Source organism: Vanessa atalanta, chromosome 13, assembly GCF_905147765.1.
Source record: "Vanessa atalanta chromosome 13, ilVanAtal1.2, whole genome shotgun sequence".
Classification (NCBI taxonomy): domain Eukaryota; kingdom Metazoa; phylum Arthropoda; class Insecta; order Lepidoptera; family Nymphalidae; genus Vanessa; species Vanessa atalanta.
The window spans coordinates 4,464,401-4,477,868 of NC_061883.1; the positions used below are offsets into that span (position 1 = coordinate 4,464,401).

General features: G+C 31.8%; 1 protein-coding gene across 2 annotated transcripts in view; it reads right to left on the bottom strand.

Annotated features, from left to right (window-relative positions):
* Nucleotides 1–375: 375 nt before the first annotated feature.
* LOC125068384 overlaps nucleotides 376–13,468 on the bottom strand; it is a 145,722-nt gene continuing 132,629 nt past the window's right edge. For both annotated transcript variants that reach the window (XM_047677483.1, XM_047677482.1), the window contains exons 8-9: nucleotides 2,738–2,925; nucleotides 376–2,356 (exon numbers count right to left, since the gene is read on the bottom strand). In XM_047677483.1, the coding sequence (XP_047533439.1) occupies nucleotides 2,143–2,356; nucleotides 2,738–2,925 (402 nt within the window). In that variant the 3' untranslated portion in view covers nucleotides 376–2,142. The remainder of the gene's footprint in view (nucleotides 2,357–2,737; nucleotides 2,926–13,468) is intronic.

Here is a 13,468-nt window from a genome sequence, read left to right on the forward strand (position 1 = left end):
AGCAATTAATATTGGCACAAGACGACTATGAAATATTTAATAGGCTAATTATAGACGTAATGAGGGATTCAAGATATTCACTAAGATATAAATCGTTGAAGATATTATAAACTCACTATTTGAATAAGGCTATTCGATAAGTCTATGATATACTAAAATATGAATAAATTCTCACATCACACCTACATCTACGAATCGACTGTCGAAAATATAACACATGCAAATAACACGAAACACATCACTCTAAGGCCCCACACAGACTACAGACTTGATTTAGTTGATTCTGTAATCGATTATTTTGTTACAATCTAATGAGTCGAAGTCGATAGTAGAGTCACCTAAATAAACTGAGCTATCATTTTTTTTATTTGACAGATTGCTTAGTCTGTAGTCTGAACGAGGCCTTAATATACACACGTGGAAATGTTTTTCGTTTGTGATTCAATATCGCTTTACAAACGAAACGCAAGTGTCGTTTTACTCGCACTAATAATAATATGAAACAGAATATTTGTTCGAAAACGCATTTGGCTGATAATAATTTGTATTTGTACGTGTGTTTGACATATAATATTACGCAATTGCTTTGCTGTATTATAATTGGATGTTAAATCAGATTGCAGAAAATAATACCAAGTTTGAAGATAATTTCCAAATTATGAAGCAGTAACTTAACAGTAACAAAAATCACGCTTCTATTAAATTAAAATACGTACCGACGGCATAATTTAAAAAAAATACACTATTTAATAAGTTCAGCTATTGAACGAAGACAATAAACGTATCAGCGTCTTTATCAAATTTTTAATATTAAATCGTCCCTTTAAATACTATCACTGAAGGAGAAGAGGAAGAAAATTTATCAAAGCTTATGATAAAATGGTTTTAAGATACACAGTAATATATAAATGTACATACATGTATATACTGGACTTTTTGAATGACATCGAAACCAGAGAACGGTGAACTATAAATAGTGGAGGGAATAACGTCGTCTTAGCTTCAAAACTGGTATCGGGGCAAAATGTCCCACAAAGCTACAATTACCTCTAATCCGCTAACCATACCATGTGGTCCCTTAACACCAGTTGAGAATCTTATAAGAATACATATAGTGTAATTTTCAAGTATACTTATTTAGTGCCATCTCTCAAATACTTTCTTTATCTACAATATATGAATTAATTGACTTATCGTTAATAGAATAATTACATTTAAGATACAGTTTGTAATAATTAAATTTTATTATTTATTTAGATAGTTTATTCGTAAACATCCATTTATGACTATTCAATATAGATGAATGAACCCACCGAAGATTAATTACAATCGGATGTTATCTTATAGACGTCATCACTCGCTTATTTATCTAGAACATCATGAGTGCAGATAATACAATTCATTGGACCAAAGTTCAACCTTCAAATCTACGCTAATATTCACTAAAGAGATATATTTAGTCTTCAAGACAAATGCAGTTTACATCTATAGACAATCGACAAGATAATTATTCATTTCTATTGAAATGCACTAAAACTAAAATACAAGACGAAACATTGAAGATACTTTATTACATAGCAATGCACTACCTAATTTATACTAACACGAAAATTGCTTATGAAAATACCATTATAGACATTTTTTATTTATTTATAGATTGTATTATTAAAAGTGGCACAGTTAAAATGTTGACAGATCGATAATTTATTGTGCAGATCTTAATAGATATAAGTTGCAATAAGAATTAGATTACTGATTAATTTATGTATACACTCAATAGAGATATGGTTATTATGGCCTATAGTAAAACTATTAGAATAGATGACAAAACGCCCATCGTCTATGGTCCCTCATCAAGACACACTTTAGGTCGCGACACACATCATGCTTACATGTGACCTCAGGAAAAGTCTTCAAAATTCGTTGTGGAGCAGCGATGTTCAAACATAGTTCATTAATCACACAATATGAAATTAAATTAGCACAGCACACACTCAAAGAGAAACACGATTTTGTTCATGAAGTCCAATGCGAAAACGATGCTAAAGTCCGTCCTTTCTCTTAAGGACTTTGTGCGGGACTCGGCCAAGGCGGCCTCATCTTTTCCAGCACGTATTTCAGCTGGAAACTGGTATGGAAATGCTACAGATACTCATCTATTTGATCGTAGTCCTCATCTGGGGGGGAAGGGCCCGATACCGACAGGATCGGTAAGCCGAAGTGCTTTACCGTATCAACACTACCACTGTCATCTGATTTTGCTTCTTCATTGATGGTTTCTTCCCGCGGTGCCTTGACTTTACAAAGTCGTTCTGATGAATCGCTCATCGTTGTGAGCGGTATGTTATCTGCAGATCTAAACGGCACATTAAATATTCATTATTTATTACAAATATCTAGACACGAATAATTAATAAGACAATTATATTGCAAAGGTGTAATTAAGATCAAATATTAAATAAATTATAATCAGACATTTTTATGATTTTAGGGATCAAAAGGTAAAGCTTAAATTACAAAATAATTTCTTGATAACAAGGTCACGAGAATATTTACAAAACAACCCAACTTCAATAACCCAAACATAGCCTCCAAAGGAGTTTTCTTTACACTAGTAACTTGCCACAGAAGTCCCAAAGTAATCTAAAATCTTGGAAGTCATAAAATGAAGATATCACCGAGATAAAAACTGGCATACATTTGGAATCGAGCTAATCGATAATAAGTTTTATTTTACCTTGCTTTACGGCACAATTTCGATTGTGACCCGTGTCGCCTGAGGAATTCCCCTGGATCAAAGCCGGCGAAGCTTGTGGGCTCGGCGGATACGAAGATAGCGGAGTTGACGCGCGGACGATTACACCGCGCTAATAAGCGCTCCTCACACTCCAGGCTTTGTGTGTGTGTGTGGGACCAGCGCATGTGCTGAAATGGAGAAAAAAATTAATAAATATATAAGTTAATGGATTTTATAACAAATATGGAATGTAATCGTGCCCATTTTGTTAAACCAATTTTGCATTTACGTGCTTAAAGTGCCAATTTTTTTTATACATTCGTGAGAATTTCAAAGTTATGTAAGAGTAATGTAAGGCTTAAATTTTGACGGTAAAATTACTGAAATTTGCCGTCAAAAATCAATTAGAACTAAATTTATATGAACGGCTTGATATTTAGCGCGCAACAAAATCATAGGCAAATAATAAGATTAAATTCGTAGTATTTCAGAACTGAGAATAATTTCTTGTTATAATTGCATACCTATTTGAAATAAAATTATACCTAGCGAAACTTTTAGTGATTCCTATTATGAAGTTGGCTTCAACTCTCTTCCAAAGGCAACCTTTACAGTTTATCGTTCTTGTATTTTGAAATTATGACTTAAATTTCGATATCAACATAATAATATTTGGAAGTAACTTTGTATAAATTGACAGCCGAGTTGGCCCAGTGGTTAGAAGAAGTGCACTTGATGAGTGCAATTGCCATATGTTTTACTTGTGTATAAGATTCATCTCGTGCTCGGCGGTAATAGAATACGTGAGGAAACCTACATGTGTATACTTTCAATGAAATTGCCCATGTTTATTCACCGAAAGGCATTGCAGCATTGTGAATAGCTCTTCCACTCTTGCGACTTCGTCTCCTCGAAGGGAGAGGTTCAGCAGTGGAACATTTACAGGCTGTTACTGCTGATGAAATTTGTTAAGACTTAAACCTCGAGGAAGAACACCACTATCGATCCAAAAATATTACTTGTTCCACACGAACGAAGTATTTCGATAAAAACAGATACTTTAAGATTTTTTTTTCAAATATTGTCAACATTGTATTGTTTAATTGCATTTATACATGCGATTCAGTTACGTTCAATTAAAGGATAAAGATTGAAAATAACGTTTTGTTTTATATGTATGGAGATATTTTATGCAGGTTCTGTATAATTGATTTGTTTTAATCAATTAAATCTTATTCTACCTAATATTAATACTCTGTATTGTTGTATTCCTGTTTCAAATATGAATGAGGCAGTATAATTATCGATACTGAGAATAAATCGACAGTGGAAGGACTGGCTAGTAATTATTTTAATGTATTTAGGGCGAAGATTGATTACTTGGATAATAAAAAAAAAAAACTTTAAAATGTTAATTTTCTTACAACTGTATTTTTTATTCCTATTTGATTGATTTCGTAATAACTGACAATAAAATTGACATGAAAAGACGATATTTAAAAGAGCTTTTCAACCAATAAGCGTTCGTATTTTAGAGTTAAAGTTATCACCCGAATAAAATTTTACTAATTTCACCAAAACGTTTTGATAAGGTTCATATTCCTGCGTAAAATAATACGATGCTTTACCATGACAGGTTTGTCATTGGAAAACACGCGATTCGTGAGTTAGTGTGGAGGAAGAAAAACATAAAGCGCTTAATGTTACGACTCAAACTAGAAACTAAACATAAATGAATGTAGAATACTTTTTTCGCTATAGAAAACTATAATATAGTTAGGCATTGATAAATTTAAAATTAGATTTAAATTTCTTTTTTTTTAATTCATGGTAATTATGATATTCTATTGATTTTTGATATTTGAAATATAATTTTTTTAAACCTTTATTTTCAAGTTTTTTTTTTAATTAACCATTAAGTGGAAATTATTTGCCAATAAAAAGGTTAAATACTTTTACTTTATGGTTAAAGAGATATATTATAATTTTATTCAATAAAACGTATGTATCAAAAATTATAACTTTGTTTATTTAAAGTATAAAGTAGATTCTACTAAAAAGAAACTCGGTTTCATTCTTCATGTTTACCTGCATATTATATTTGTACTAATTCACGCTTGCATTACCTATACAAACTTTTATAATGTCAAATAAACCTTACCTCTTTGGACGTTTCTTAGTAGTAGTTACGAATTAATTAATAATCTTATAAGCATGATCTGTGAGATATTGTTATACAGACTGCAAAGTCGGAAGTTTTGTTTAGATATCAGAAATATTAATGTTAAATAAACATGAACTCAGTATCACAAGCAATTAAATCGAATTAATGCTGATAATAGAATTATCCCATATACTTATCATATCATATGTATGTATACAATTTGTGAGTGAAATTTATAAAAACAAACTCATACCCAAAATTAATCAACTCAACAGTTAGTCCTCAGTTATAATTTAAATTTAAATTAACTCTAAAGCTGTGTTCCAGTTTTGTAAGAATATATATTTTTTTATGTTCACATAATATATATAACAGTCACGCATGTCGACTTAAACATTCGTATTTTATAAAGATTGCAAATACGAAGTGATTTATTGGCTCGTGTTTTGCGTATTAAATATAAATAAAGCACCAAGGAAAAAAATAACATTGCATGACTTAAAAGCGTGACGTGTGCTGTGCTTTGGTTTCGCGAGACAAATGTGGAACGCTGAAGTTGCATTCCACAAACTTAACGTATACATAATTTCATTTCAGTCACGTTCGTGCCGAAGTGATTTAATTTTTTTTCATCCTCGACGGCCGCTTAGACGTCACGGAAGTGAGGGGACTTTAATCCAATACCGCCTTATCCGTGTCAGTACCACAATGATCGTTGAGAATTCAATACCATGAAATGGTAAACCATACTAGATTCTGATTAAAAGCCTTGGAGACCCTTTGTGTGTCAAATTACTTCATTTAAGTATTCATATAAAAATACGGTTTGTAAGAGAATGTAGGGTTGTCACAACGATGACTGACCTACCATAATTTTAAACACAGTACATAAAACATATAAATACATTGATTTTGAAAATGGAACGCATTTTGTAGCAGTTGAAATAAAAACTTATCAAAAACTTAAATGAATACAATAAGAGATATTATCACGTAAAATATATCAGTTGAATACATCAGAATACAAAACGAAGACTAGATAACATCCAAGCCTTCCGTGAAAATTGTTGATACAAACCGAAAAGCTGCACATACAAATTCAAAACGTATGAAAAATTAGCCGAAACACGCTTGAGGTGTTGATAGCAAAACCATGAGCAATCGCAAAAAATCCAATCGTGATGAAAACTGCCTGTGCAAAACCATACAATTTTTGAGCGTGCATGTTGGAATAGCAAATACGTGTAACGTGACGCGACTCGTAATTCGGAACACACTAGTAAGCGTGCTACGGCTTACTTGGTGGTCGCAACCGGCACACCGGCATTGGCAGTGAGAGCAAGCCCGCGGCCTAGCGCGGGCGGGGCTCCGCTAGCTGCCATGGTTTTGGTCGTCTGGCACTGCATGCAGCAGTGCAAACTGACAGCCACAGTCGCGGGCGCTCCGGCGAGGATATTGGAAGCAACGGTCCAGAAGACAGCACACGTCCTGCGTACCACATCGTTTGAGCAACGAAAAATCTATTACAGTTCCAATTCGCGTTTTACAATTAATCTTCAAGCTCGATTATGAATCTAAAAATGATTCAATTTCAATTAAAAATAATTTACATTTAGTACACTAATGTGATTTCGTAAGCTTCTAATAAAAAATAACTAGCAAGCAGTAATGTTTTGTTACATACAATTTTTTTATTCGGTGTGTATATATAATTTACATACAATATATCCTGACAAAATTTGATACCACACAATGGGAACCTCGTATGTACTCTTATGAAATATCATATTCCCTAACAATGTTTTTCGGCAAAACAAAACTTTAATATTTAGAGGTTTACTTTTTAAATTGTTTCTTAAAGTCTTGTTGTGCTTCAAAATAAACTCAACTATAAGTAACTAAATTGAAACGGCTCGTTTAACTTCTAACTTATCTAAGATACGATCACGCAAAAGTTTGAATCCGACTAAAAATATTACTATTTCAAAGACATTCGTGTATTTAAAATACTATATAAATATTATACAAAATTTTTAATATACTTTAAACGAGATAAAATTAATGAATTTGCATTTGTTTCATAGACGTCATCCTGTTTAATGTTTGGACTGTTTTGCATTAAAGCTAATGTAACTCAAATGAGTGGAACACTAATGGAAAACACTTTTTATTCCAATTAAAACGAGTCCTTATGGAAATATTTATTTTATGGATTGGAATACCTGGCATGGTATTAACACAGCACGTACTACCATATTGAAAATATGTAGCAATTAATTAATAGGCAATTATTATTTTTTATTGCTCGTTTCGTAGAGAATTTTTAGTAAAATTTTCTTGTGACTAATTAAACACGATACAGTTTTAATTTGAACTCGTTAAGTCAATGGATTGCCGTTATAATTAAAAGGAATATAATGATAATAAAAAGTTAAAACGCTTATTAATTCATTAATTAATTTATTTTTTTATTGTATGTATTAAAAAATCTATAAAGCGAAGCACCAAAGAATTTTTCGACACAAAACGATAGGAACGACTTGATATACGATGATTGACGAAGTCAGTACGGAAAACTATAATTAGAACTATAAAAAATAAATTACATATTTATTTTGATATACAAATTTATATTTTATTTAAAAGGTAATAAGGTCCTGAATGATTCATTATCAATACATAGCTTCAAATACAAGACACTAAGATTTGATTGAGGTGACCTTCGTTTTGTTATAAGAGACCTACCTACTAAAAAATGGTTTTGTAAAATTTTAATTTTGGAAACGCGCCTTCTATTTCCCGTTCAATCCTTAAATCATTGAATAAATTCGTTTTCAAATATGTCATTATTTTTAACTATGAGCCAGGATGGCACTGTGAATAAATCACGTGAATCTTAATGAGGAATTCGTAACAGAAACCGGAGTGTCATACTTCAGTACGGGCGGTGAAACCAATTATGTTAATATATTTTCTTTATATAAAATATAAAATTTACTCAAACTGTGATTTTGCTTATGCAATGTTTCGCAACGTTAATACATAAAAGTTAATTAGTAAAAAGTAACAGCCTGCACATATCCCACTGCTGGATTAAGGCCTCCTCTCCCTTTGATTAGAAGGTTTGGAGCATATTCCACCACGCTGCTCCAATGCGTATTGGTGGATACACATGTGTCAGAATTTCGTTGAAATTATACTCAAGTTTCATCACAATGTTTTCCTTCACCGCTGATCACGAGATGAATTATAAACACAAATTAAGCACATGAAAATTCAGTGGTGTTTACCTGGGATACTCACAATCATCAGTTAACATGCACGCATTCTAACCACTGGGCCATCTCGGCTCTTACAACAAACTCTAATGAATTGAACTATTTACAATTATGGTGGACTTGCGTTGCTTCATATTGATAATTAGTATAAAAGAAGACAAATATAAAAGCACGACTGTGAAAACTAAACGGTATAATATTAAAAACTGAACGTTTTTCCTACAATAATTTCATCGAATTTCATGTAATTAGAGATTATTACTGCATCATACATACAGGGAACTTATTAGATTTTCGACGTAAAATTCATTCAATCCACTCAACCCCTTTTGTGCTCATAATATAAAGGCGAAAATACGTACAAAATATTGACAATATGTAAAAATATTTACTAAATTTTATAAGCAATTTGTAATTACGCACTAGCGATGCTTCAAAGGCTTTAATATACAAAGAGGTCTACGAAAAGAGGTTTGTTAGTTATGACTGTTTGGTTTGAATAAAAAATAAAAAAAATATTGAACGCCACTCGTATTTAAAAATTCTATTAGTGTTCGCTGTGGTCGATTATCGTTACGTTACCGAGAATTAAGTCATGAAACTCACATGAGGTAAAGGAGATGTTTTATTTATTTTTTTTTCAGCTAACTCTTAGTTGTAAAAGTACCCTTAAAGCATGTTTTCTAGAATTTTGGTTACGAAGCCATTTGAACGTGATTAACAAATATGCAAACAGACAAACATTCGCATTTTTACTAGTGTTAGATATACGTGTTAAGTGGTCACCATCGCCTATGGACATTGGTGCTTTAAGAAATAACAACTTTTCCTTACATTAGGGTTGCACAAAGCCGTACCACGAAGTGCATAAATACATATTTTATTACTGTATCCGATTTCATTAAAATAAGTGTAATCGATTTAAGTACGTTAATATTGTTTTTGATTTAAAACACAATTTTCTTGCGTAAATTATAAATCAAACGACTGTCACTGATTTAATTTAAAGAGAAGATTATTGACAATTTTGATTTTATTTCGACCTCAGAATAATAAGATTAAAAGTAAAAATTAATTTAAAAATGTACTGGTGCATTTATTACTGGTAAATTTATATGCATATTAGAGTACTTCGATAGCTGTAAATTTTACGTATACCTATCTCCTTTGCATTTTAATTAAATCAACTACGGAGTTTGAATGAAAATCGGTGTTTCTTTCGCGTTAGTTTATTACACCGTGAATGCATTATTCATGTCTGACTTAGTTTTGTATTTATTTAAAAATAAACTTTCGAAAAATGTAAAACCCTGATAGCTGTTTACGTAAGCCATTTACGTTTTAATGATAATGTTAAAAAACCAACCAAATATTTTTCTTTTCTTAGTCTAGTATTGATGTCAAATAGTTATTAAGTTAAATTATTAATGTTTACGTGTTTGTTTATATGTATTTGATATATCGAAAACGAAAAAATACCTTACAAAAATTTATATTTGAAATTAAAGTAAATTCTACTGAAATTTAGAAAAAAAGAACATAATGAAAAATAATAATGAATCAATGTGATAATGAAAGGATTGCGTGAGATAAACAATAAAATAAAACACATCACATGACCTGCAGCTAATGCTAGCACGATCGGGACTTTTGATAACAAATGAAAATTGAATCGAGAACTAAAATACACTGAAAGAGCTATTTGATCAGCAATCGTTTCGAAAGTGAATCGTAAATTCGATTATGACGTGTGTAAACGTACTCGATTGACAAGTGATTTTAAAAACATTTTCGTTATAATCAGAGCATACATCCGATTTTTTTTTTTAATTTGTACAAGCCCATTTGGGTACCATCCGCTCGGCGTATATATCTACCACAAAACAGCAACGATAGTATTGTTGTATTCTTGTTTGATAAGTGAGTCAGTGAATGGTAGCGGTAACCATTTACCACCATCATTTGTTGGTCCACCTACCTATGCAATAATAAAACATATTTATATGTATTACGCCTGACGTAGGATTTGTATGTTGTAGGATGTATTGAACAAAACACACAACGTTATACGCCGAACAGTATTTGTACGCCTTAATTTTTTATTAAATACCTTAAATTTTCAGAAAACGTATTCCGACTTCATACGGCAAAAACAAAATAATTTCTTAAACATCAAAGACTCTTTTACAAATTTAATAATAATATTACGATATAGAATTTCATCCGAAAGATTTTGGCACGATTATTTCCATCAACGCCGAACGTCAACGAGATAAATTATTATTATAAACTCAAATATAATTACCATGTAAATTAAGTGGTGCTTGTTAGGATATCAATCCGCGAACTTTCGTTGAGATTTTGTTATGGTGGGTAAAGATGATAGATTAATTTCGCATAGTATCGCCATCTTTGTAATAAATATTTAAAACGTGATAATTTTCAACAACACTCATAAAATAAAGTATCAGCCTGTCAATTCTGGTCTAAGGTTTCCTCTCCTTTTGAGGAGAAGGCTTGGAGCTTAGTCCACCACTCTGTTCCAAGTGAATTGGTGGATAAATATATGGATAAATATTAATAAGCAACATATGCAGGTTTCCTCAGGATGATTCTCTTCATACTTAAGTACGAGATGAATAATAAACTCAAATTGAACACATGAAAATTCAGTCACTTGCAGGGTTGGAACCCGTAATCATCATTAAAAAAAAAAACATTTCAACTATTACTTAGAAATATTTTGTTTTATAGTACAAAATATAATACAATGAAAGCTTGTTCATGAAAATAAGTTGGATCCTTTATTGGCATAGCATAATTATTCATTATTTTGATAAAATACGTAAAAAACCTCACCATAAAGTACCAGGTATTTTTATACTGAACATGTAACAAAGTAAGCGTTTTATAAAAACGTTTTTCACATCAAGAAAGCTAAACAGAAAGCAAAAACTACTCCCCAGTCTCCCAAGACAACAATACGTCAGCTATGTTTGCACGAGAGTTCTAGGAAAATCTGTCAAGATTACGTCGACATATTCCGTCGAAGATATACGGTATACACTTTTGAATGTAACTATTTCGTTTGTTTTAAATCTTTTAAGACCTTTTATTATGTGTATTATATTTATTGGCTTAGTGGTACGTGTTAGCTAGCTTATCAGATACGTGTTTTATTCAAGATCTCGACCTGGATCAGACCGCGGGTCGGGCCAGATAAAAAATTAATAAAAATATTCTTTATTTGAGTTGGATTTCATAACCATTTATAAATGTGAGCCGAGATGGCCCAGTGGTTAGAACACGTGCATCTTAACCGATGATTTCGGGTTCAAACCCAGGCAGGCACCACTGAATTTTCATGTGCTTAATTTGTGTTTATAATTCATCTCGTGCTCGGCGGTGAAGGAAAACATCGTGAGGAAACCTGCATGTGTCTAATTTCAACGAAATTCTGCCACATGTGTATTCCGTCAACCCGCATTGGAGCAGCGTGGTGGAATATGCTCCAAACCTTCTCCTCAAAGGGAGAGGAGGCCTTTAGCCTAGCAGTGGGAAAATTTACAGGCTGCTAATGCTAATGCTATAAATGTGGATTGTCTGGAGTGGATTTAACATAGCCCCGAACAAGAAACAAACAGATTCACACGTATTATAAAAACAAGATACAAAGATAATCAATAGACTCATGTAATTGAGGCAAGTGAGTATTGAGTTCGCGGTTAACGAATCAGACTCGTTTTGTATACCTCTGCACCAATCGCTTGCTTGAAAATAAAATCTATTTATTTACTTGATCCAATTCCCGTAGATTCATCTAAATTTCGCAAATTGTCTACCGCAGCAATAATGATTTACGTCAGTGTGCTCCAGTTTGAAATATGAGTGAACCAGAGTAATTACTAGCACAAAGGATATTTGAAAATAGAACCCCCGGATCGTAGACCCAACATGGAGTTCGCTCAGTGCTATTGAATTGCATTTTATACGGCTCCAATATATTACCAAATTACGTGGTAGATTAAACTAAGAGCCTCGACTTTAAAAGTAGAGTTATGCTTATATAAGTATCAAGTATCCCAGTATCAAGTATCAAGTATCCCAGTATAAGGCTTACAGGTTACTTTTACTTTATAAGGTCCAGTCACAAGTGAAAAATTCTTATGGTTATTAGAAATTCACAATCCAATTACGTCAATACAAATTTTTAAAAAGGGTGTGTTTTTTTTATTATTTACTTCGGTTAATTTAGAATAGTGACAGTATTTTAATTAATTTTAATTTGACTTAAATATTTGTATTACTGTAAAGGGTAACAAGCATGCATACATATAAACTTTCGCCTTTATTATATTTGTAAGGATTGGTTAAGTGGTCAAAGTTATAATACCGTTTGTTTTTCACAAAGAAATTTTATCATTAAATTTATTCATATACTGTGTTCGAATTCTACGTCACGATTTTGATTAAAACCGGAACAGCCTGTAAAAGAATTTCTTGAAAATTGTCTTACAAAGACAACCAAAAAAAAAAAAAAATTATATTCAAAGTTTATTTGTATTTGCTGTATATGATATTAGCAGCGTTATTCAAAGTTTATTTCAGCGTAACATCCTCAACAATAAAAAACGTGTCGGTGTAAGTGTACATTTCCTTGATAAATATTTTCAGAAAAAAATAATAAACATATATATTTGAATTTTTTAAAATAGAGAATAATATACATAATTATTGCTTATGAAATCGATTTTAAGAGTGTAAATTATAATGAATTTTTCATATTTCTTTTGTTTCAAATGTGTGAGTGATAACTGCACCATAGTAGTTTTACTTTTAAAAGACTGCGACCCATGCACAAGGTTCACGATCCCCAAAGGGGTCACGGCCTACACTTTGAAAAGCACTGCTATAAAATATTGCGACACGAGATATATTTAAGAGTAGAAGCTAATTCTACGCCAGCGAAGCAGAAAATATCGCTTGTATAAGTTTATTATTCACTTTGGAAGAAATTTAGTTCCCGTCAGAAATCCCATGTCAATTCATGTTATCATCCTAAGTCAGTTTTATGAACAAACTCTGAACAAAAATAATCCTCGAACTCCCTTAAGTATTTATGTAACGAAATAAACCACTTTTTTTACGAAAATACTTAAAATAATTTAAAATACTTGTTTTGCATAAAATATTCAAAGAATTCGAGCAAAGAGTGTTTTCTTATCATAATTTTTTGTATCTTCTGTCTCGTGCACGGCTCACATGTTCGTTGTTAGAAAACATTCACAC